Source organism: Malassezia sympodialis, genomic scaffold (assembly GCF_000349305.1).
Source record: "Malassezia sympodialis ATCC 42132 genomic scaffold, msy_sf_1, whole genome shotgun sequence".
Taxonomy (NCBI): Eukaryota; Fungi; Basidiomycota; class Malasseziomycetes; order Malasseziales; family Malasseziaceae; genus Malassezia; species Malassezia sympodialis.
The window spans coordinates 628,401-636,279 of NW_017387799.1; the positions used below are offsets into that span (position 1 = coordinate 628,401).

General features: G+C 60.2%; 3 protein-coding genes across 3 annotated transcripts; all 3 read right to left on the reverse strand.

Moving 5' to 3' along the window:
• On the reverse strand, positions 1 to 1,983 carry MSY001_0275 (uncharacterized protein; the record flags this gene model as incomplete). Its single annotated transcript, XM_018884942.1, has 1 exon — positions 1 to 1,983. The coding sequence occupies one exon, from the start codon at positions 1,981 to 1,983 to the stop codon at positions 1 to 3; it is 1,983 nt and encodes a 660-aa protein (XP_018738917.1).
• A 678-nt stretch (positions 1,984 to 2,661) lies between these two features.
• Positions 2,662 to 3,996, reverse strand: CHS5 (Component of exomer complex-like protein; the record flags this gene model as incomplete). Its single annotated transcript, XM_018884953.1, has 3 exons — positions 2,662 to 3,066; positions 3,140 to 3,883; positions 3,961 to 3,996. The coding sequence occupies 3 exons, from the start codon at positions 3,994 to 3,996 to the stop codon at positions 2,662 to 2,664; spliced, it is 1,185 nt and encodes a 394-aa protein (XP_018738918.1).
• Positions 3,997 to 4,068: 72 nt separating this feature from the next.
• Positions 4,069 to 6,749, reverse strand: MSY001_0277 (uncharacterized protein; the record flags this gene model as incomplete). Its single annotated transcript, XM_018884964.1, has 2 exons — positions 4,069 to 4,233; positions 4,257 to 6,749. 2 exons carry the CDS (start codon positions 6,747 to 6,749, stop codon positions 4,069 to 4,071), a joined length of 2,658 nt encoding a protein of 885 aa, XP_018738919.1.
• Between the last annotated feature and the right edge of the window lie 1,130 nt (positions 6,750 to 7,879).

The window sequence follows — 7,879 nt, forward strand, 5'->3', positions numbered from 1 at the left end:
CTACGGACTACGGGCGGGCGACGCGGCACCCTCGGCGACGGCGTCCTTGAGCTTGAGCCGATTCTCCTTCTTGTCCATATAGGCAATGCGCTTGACAGCCGCACTCAGCTCCTCCTTGAGCGCAGCGCCCCCCTGCTTGAGGCGTGCGCGGAAGTGCTGCACGAGATCGGTCGTGTTAGTTATGCGCCCGTCGGAAATGAGCTGCACGAGTTCCAACTCGAGCGGCGTGAGGGGACGCGGTGGCGAGCCAGAGCGACCAGCCATGCCAGCGCTAGGCGAACTCGCGCGCGAGTCGGTTCTAGCACGCTTGAGGCCGTCATCCGAGCGCGGCGGCATATCGTTCTTGCGCTTCACGCCGCCATCAGGCTCGGGCGATGTGGCTGAAGACACCCCATTAGCTTCCTTGGCAAGGCGCTCCTGCCGCGCCTTTTCTTCGCGGGCCGCAAGAATGGCACGTTCAGGGTGCAGCACGTCCAGGTCCTCGTCGTCGGATTCGTCGCTGGCGTACGGGTTCTTGGCCTCCTCGTCGCTGTCGTACATGTCGAGGCCCTCGCGCTGGCTGAGGGCCTTCATGATCTTGCGCATCTGGCGACCTGACCCTGTAAGCATGGCGTCGTCGTGGCGTCCATACGAAGCGTCGCCAAATAGTGCGTCGCCCCCGCTCCGCCGGTTGACGGCGACGGCGTCGTCGTACTCGTCCGGCTCACGCTTGATGCGCACATCGTCGTCGACACGGTCTGCGACCATCTCGCGCTTGAGGCGGTCCTCGAGCTCACGCGCCTCGGGGTCTTCCGCATCGTCGCCGACTATCGGCTTTTCCTCGTCATCAGCAAACTCTTCCTCAAAGTCAAGCTCATCGTACGTCGTCTCCTGCTTCGGCATGGAGCCAAAGAGGTCGTCATCGTCGTCGCGCATGCGCTCACGCTCGCCACGCACCGCCACGAGCTGTGCGCTGCTCTGCCATCCGAGAGAGGGCGCACCGGGCAGCGCCAGCGATGGGAGGCCACGGCCGCCCGCCCGCCGCACACCGCGCAGCCCGTCCGGGCCACCGAGACCCGCGCCCGTGTTGTACCTCGTACGCATCATCCACCGATCTGATTCGGCACTCCTCTGCTGCTTGGAAAACTCTTCTTCGATCTGGTCGCTGGTCATCGCATGCTTGTGTAGCTGCATAAACTTGTACTGCCGCCGGACCGGCACGACCTGGAAGCCACCCGCATTGCGCTCGTCAAATGCAAAGAGCACATGGTGTGATGTCGAGTTTTCGTCTGAGTCGCCTTCAAGCTGTCCGATCCAAGGCGCATGAGGTGCAACGAGTGTCTGCGAAGCGGCACCCGGCTCTGTCTTGGGCGGAGGGAGCCCGTGCTCGCGCCGCTCTTTCTCTGCGTAATAGTACTGTTCTAGTGCTTTGAGGCTGTTGGGTAGAGGCTCGCGTGAGCTTTCCCACTCCTGCGATGTCTCAAAGTCCTCGAGGACCCACGGGAAAAACTCCTCGTTGCGTGTGCGTCGCGCCGCATTGGCCGACTTGTGCACCTCGCGCACACGTTTGCGGAATGGGCGGCTGCGCGATATACCCACGCCAGAGGCAGCGGCCTCCTCGTTTTCCAGTCTGTGGTCAGTGGCGGATACGCACGCTTGCTGGTCTAGACCGAGGTATGGCTGGATCGCCTCAAGATCGGCGTCCGGTGCTGGCCACCGGAGCGGCGGGCCCTCCTTGGTCATGACAGGCTTGCCCCAACGATCAATCACAGGATCTCCAGGCTGTGCGGGCGGCATCTTGAGGCGCAGCGGCATCTTGCGGTTCAACTTCACAGGCGGCGTGAACTGCTCCTCCTGGTTCGGATCGACACGCTGGTGACTCGCAAACTTCATAAGATGCGTCACCGACGTGCGTGCGCCTATCGAGTATAGCGGAATGTCGCGGTAGGCGCGCGGTGTGGCCGCCTCGCGCGACTCCGCCTTCACCCCGCCTTCCCGCTTCATGTTGCGGGCACGGTCAGCCGTGGCGGCGGTGCCTGGGGCGCCTCTTAGCTAAGCAGACCGCCGCGCGTTGCTCCGCCTGGCCATGGCGACCAGCAAGGCCGACTCTCTCAAAGAGTTTTACGGGATTCCCACGGCGCCCAAGGGGGCAGAAGAGCCCGTCAAGGCGGAGACTCCGCCTCCATCGCTCGATGAGCTGACAACATCGCGACCATTGAGCGAGCTCCTTCGGCTGTCCAGCCAGCGTCTCGACGCGGTTCGCGATCTGTACGCCGATCGCCAGAGCCTGGTGTACAACCACCATCAGGAGCTGGTCGGCGCAAGCGAGACGGTCGGCGATATGCGCCGCGGAATCGAGGCCCTCGCGCCCAGTCGCGTGTCGTTGGAGCAGCAGCTCGAGCAGATGCGTCAGCCGCCCACGGAGCCTGCCACAGACGCTGCCACCCACGCCGCGATTCCATGGGTCGACCAAGTGGCGCCCGTCGTTGAGCTACCTTTGACATTGCGTCGGATCCTAGACCAGCGCACGCCCACCAGCCTCGCCGAGGCGGAGGCCGCCCTACAGGCCCAGATGCCTACCCTTGCTGCGTGGGCCGAGGCGCACGTAGCCGGTGCCGATGAGTTGCAGCGCACTTGCCAAGATATGATTTCTGAGGCCCAGCGTACACAGAGCTAGATACCCTAAGGATCGTTCAGGTCAATATTTTCCATGTCGGCCTCCAAACTAGCCTCACCCTCCTTGGGTGCCTCCGTCTCGGCCTCCTGAGTCTCGCTGGCATCGGGTGCAGGAGGGGGCGCAGTACTGCCCTCCATCTGGATTGCAGGCGCATCAGTAGCATCCGTTGCATTACTGTCGGCTCCCGGGGCCTCGCGCGCCAGAGATTCATCCACGGCCTTGCTGGTAACAGAGATACCCAGGGCAGGCTCTGTTGCCTCATGCTCAGACGACGCAGGCTTGGATACCTCAGGAGCGGCTTCAGGCTCTGCAGTTTTCTGCACCGCATCATCGCTAGCGTCAGGATGCGGCACGGCCACAGCCTCGTGCACCTGGTCTGACTTGGCGACGGGCGCAGCGTCTAATTGCGCCTGTACCTGGGCAGAATTCGGCGGCGTTGCATCCAAATAGTATGGTACAATAGGGACCATGCTGTGGTAAGACCTTGTTCACGTACCGCTTGGCGTCGTGACACGCAAATAGCCAGTGCGGCCGCACGATCGGCAGGCTCAGTAGCTGAGCCTTTTCGTGGATCTTCTGTTGCTTCTCATCGTTGGCAGCCGGTTGGGTAGTGCATACCAAATGGGTAGTCTCGAGCTCGATATTTGACGACCAGTGCGCATTCATCGATTCCACCAGCGCCTTGGTCGCTTCCGCGAGCCGGGTGTCGGGAATCGAGCCGAGACAGACATGCACGCCAGTCATATCGTCGAGCGTGCGTGTCTTGGTGCACACTTCGTTAGATACGTACGTTCCGGCAGTCGTATACATGACAAGTTGAATTGAATAGTTAGTGTCAATGCTCAGGCCCGATAGTTTGGTCGATGTGGTTGTGAGCGGCTGCGGAACCTTGGCGATGCGCTCGCCATTACGCAGTACATCAACTGAGAGGAGATCTGCATGCGCGATCTGCAGCGGCTCCCACTCAATCGTCAGGGTTGTCTGCGTCACGTTACGCAAGTACAGCACAGGCGCTGGTGTGAGAGTGTGCCACGTACGAGAGGGACTGTGAACTCCGTACATCTGCAGGATCTCGTCCTGAAGATGCATGAACTCTTCGCGTTTCTTCTGCTCCTGGTCCTCGTTGCGTGTCACGCGGATTTCCACAACACTGCCCAGCGACACGCCGCGCGGCAAGAGGACCGAAGGAAACTCGATGAGCGACGCACGCTCCCCGATCAGGATTGCCTAGCGTTAGCTGCAACACCGCCGTACCATGCCCGCATCTCCCGTTAGTGTTCCTCGTACGCACCAAGCTTCCCAACCGTGAACGTAAACTTGTCCGACTCGTCCCCGCGCATCGTTGGAGCGTCGGTCGGAGCCTCCACGGCCGTCCGCGGTCCGCCGACGCGTGTGGAGGGCTGCTACAACTCCTACAGATCGGTGAGAGCCTGGTGCAAGCGCAAGGCACGGTTCTCAGTGCGCAACGAGTGAATCTCAGCCTTGGCAGCCTGAAGAGCCTCACGCAGGTAGTGAATCTCGTCGTCTGCAGGGCGAAAACTCGTCTGGTAAATCTTGGCGAGCTCCTCGTTGAAGGCCTGAGTCAGTTGGCCGCACGTACCTCGTACAACTCCGCATTTTCCATGCGCGCATCCTTCTCGAGCTCCTGCAGCGCAGTGCAGCGCTTTGTAAGTGTTTCAACCTCGACACGAAGGGGCAGGAGCGCATTCGCCTGGTCCTGTAGCTCCGTATACGCCTCTGGCGAAAGGTGAACACGCTCGTCATGCTCAGGCTGCGCAAGTCGCAGCGATGCCAGATCCATCTGGTTGTTCTCGTATGCGCGCTCCATCTTAGTCCACGACACATTCAAATGCTTGATCGCCTGCTTGAATCCCTGCCAGTCGTCGCTCCACCCGGTGCCCTGCACCCGAGGCCGATGCCGCCGCAGCGCTGCAATCCGTTCGTTCAGGCCCACAATCGCCGCTTTCATCTCTGCAGACCCAATCGTGTCCGTCGTGGGTGGTGCTGAGAACAGTTCACTGTCCGATTCCTCAGCTTCATCAACGGGCGAGCGGTCCTCGTGGGGGCTCAGCACAATCTCTGCCGCACAAGCCTCCGCCACAGGCGTCGGCGGCACATGCACCACAGGCTGGGACTGTGGGCCCTCTTGAATATGCTCCAGAAGAGGACGCAGTAGCTCCTGCATCTCGTGCTCGGATACGGGGCGCTCACGCAGTTTGCCAGTGTCCTTTGGAGGCGGCAAAGGCGCCACTTCCGGTGCCACCTCGGAAGCCGCACCCGTCGGCGTCGTGTCCGTCGACACAGGCTCTACGACCTCCGCAATGGGCTCGATCGCCAGCTCAGGGATCACAGTCGCCTTCTCCGGTTCGGGCAGCGTCGGTAAGGGGGGCGCCGGACTAGCATGCTCGTCAAACGGATTCGGCAAGTCTAGCGTATCATCCGCGTACATGCTTATAATGCCATGACTCTTGGATGGCGTGGCAGTATCGATATCGTGCATCGGCATGTCTACTTCGACTTCCGTTGCCGTTTCAGGCTTGGCCTTGACGGGCGTCTCATGCATCGGCACAATGGGTACATTCTCTGCCCCGGAAGCCGAAGTCGGCACAGCACGGCGCTTGGGCGACACTTGGTTGCTGACTTCAGCGAGTGGCACAGTGCGCTTGCGACCCAGTGGCACTTCGTCGACCATGTCCACAGAGTGTTCGCTCTCCTGTACGGCCTCCAGACTTGAATGGATACTCGCACGTACCCGGTCGCTCATTAGGCTGCGGGCGCGCTGCACGGTCGGCGCAGAGGGGCGATTTGTGCGCATCGACTGTGTGCGGCGCGTAGGCGTTACCTGAGGAACGGGCGCAGTGCTACCCGTAGTAGATGGCGCGCCAGACAGAGACGCCATCCGGCCCGGCGCCAGCTGCGGCAGCGTCGGCGACTCGAGCATATCGGCACACACACGCGGAATCATGTGCAGGCTGGCAAGGATTTGGCGCGTCTGTGCGCCCCATGCGCGGCTCAGGTACAGCGTACAAGCATCGGCCTCGTCGAACAGCTCAGCCGTGACGCAAAATTCGGATGCACGCTCTGCGGCCTGCTGCGCAGCCGAATCGACAGAACCGATGAGCAGGACGCAACGGTCGCGATGCTCGAAGCGTTCATACTGTGAGCGAGTAAAGAGAGTCCAGAAGAGTGTGAGGGGTCCGTTCACGGAAGGCGTCAGGCTCTGGCGCACGCCCAACGACCGAGTCTGCGCGCGGTGAACGGCCTGTGCACGCCAGAAACATTCTAGGAAGGGTGCCACGTGCGAGCCAAGCGCGTCTGGTGCTGCATCGCCAAAGTGGCGCGCACTTGTGCGGTTATTCGTGCCGCGCAGAGGACGCTGAAATTCAAGTTGGATTCCGTTTAAGCCTTCGCCCCTAGCACGAACATCCAGGAGGTTAATCATACCGGCAAAGCTCAGGTCTGTACGGCGCGACGTCGGCATATCGCTAAGATGAGCGGAGCGCATGAGATCGGCCAGCCGGTCCGGCTCCTGCACACCGAGAATCTGGTGCGTGGGTTGCGATGAGTGGCGCTGCACAAGCACGAGTGCATCGGTAAAGACGAGCAGGGCATACGAGGCCTTGGGGCGGCGGCCCAGGACAGAATGTAGTGTCTGGATCATAGTGTGCGGTGACTCGATGCCTAGCTCGTCCACATCGATGCTGCCCAGCAGTTCGCGATGGGGACTAACGAGTTCGGGGGGGAACCGGTCGATCATGCGCTGGCAGCTCCAAAGCACAGCTGCCAAACGCTCACCGTCCGTCACGCGACGGGAGGCAATGATAGTTGCCGCTGCCGACGCGTCCTGGAGGCGCTGCGTTTGCGACGAATGGGGCGGCATATGCTTCAGCAGGTGACCAATCAGGAGCTGGTACCTAGGGATGCGCTGCAACGGCTCCATCATAAGCTCACGAAGGCCAACATTTCCCAGCTCGGTGGTCGAGTGCTGCGTACGCTCAATAAAATCGCGGAATGCTCGGTGTTTGAGCATCTGGTTATATGTGTGCTGGGCGCGCTCAAGGCTCGAGAGATATGTCACATAGCACTGGAACATGTGCATCTGAGTCAGTGATTATTACGCACATGACGGCACAGGATATCGCCCACCAATGACGCAAGTTGAGCTGGGCCTTGGTCGTATTCGACCTCCAGCTCGCATAACAAGACCTTGTTCGCCGCTAAAATCTCGCCTGCGTTGCCGAAAATGAGGTCGGTCTCCGCCCCAGGGATAATTTGTGTATCCTTGTCTCTCGATAGCTGCTGCAAAGGGACGGCATAGCGCTTCGGTAAGTTTCGTGTACGCACATTGTACAGCGCATCCAGCCGAGCGACATAGCTGCGCTCCGTCGTCACGAGCTCCGACAGAGCGTGCTCTAACGCACGCGTCACTCGGATTTCGCCATTCGAAAACACACTCGCCGTCTGGGTCAGTAATAACTACGCACGTCGCTCAAGACAGGGCTTGGATCTCCAGAGAGCGTAGTCAATTGCTGTTTTTTATCGTCATCGTTGGCTGAATACACCGCCTGGCCCATGGCCTGGAGCAATACCTCCAAGCGTGGAACTGCCGTTAAAGGTGATTCTACACACTCTGGTTGCGACTCAGATCCTCCAGAACCACATCGCAAAAATGCGACACAAGCGGTCCGTGGCCTGCTCCCGAAGTCGCCACATCCGCGCCCATGGACATGGTCGTCGGCGCGTCTGAACCCCCAACAACGACACGCGCGTCGTGTGTATGTCACGTGAGACAAAGGCCTGCGTGTGGAGACGCTGCCAGATGAGTGACGCCGACCGATTGGCGTCGGCCGCCCGTCGTGAACTAGCAATGTCGTTCGAGGAGCCGCCCCCATCGCGGAAAGAGAATCTGAACATTCCCAAAAGGGAGTTCAACGAAAAGAAAAAGACAAGATTTCAAATGTTCGGTGAAAGCCTTGTAAATAAGGGCATCGCTATCAGTGATTGGGCAGCAGGCTACGTGAATGGTGCAACCCAGCGTAAGTATTGTGCTGCTTACAGCAGGTCTTGGCGCAGAAAGATTCATGCCATCAACGAATGACTTTCCTCTTGAAGTAGAAAAATGTACGCGGATCCTTCGTACGTATGCCCAGGACTGTCTAACGGAGCTAGGTATCTTTACCGAAGAGGGTGTCGCAATCAAAGACAAGAACATCAAAGTGACGT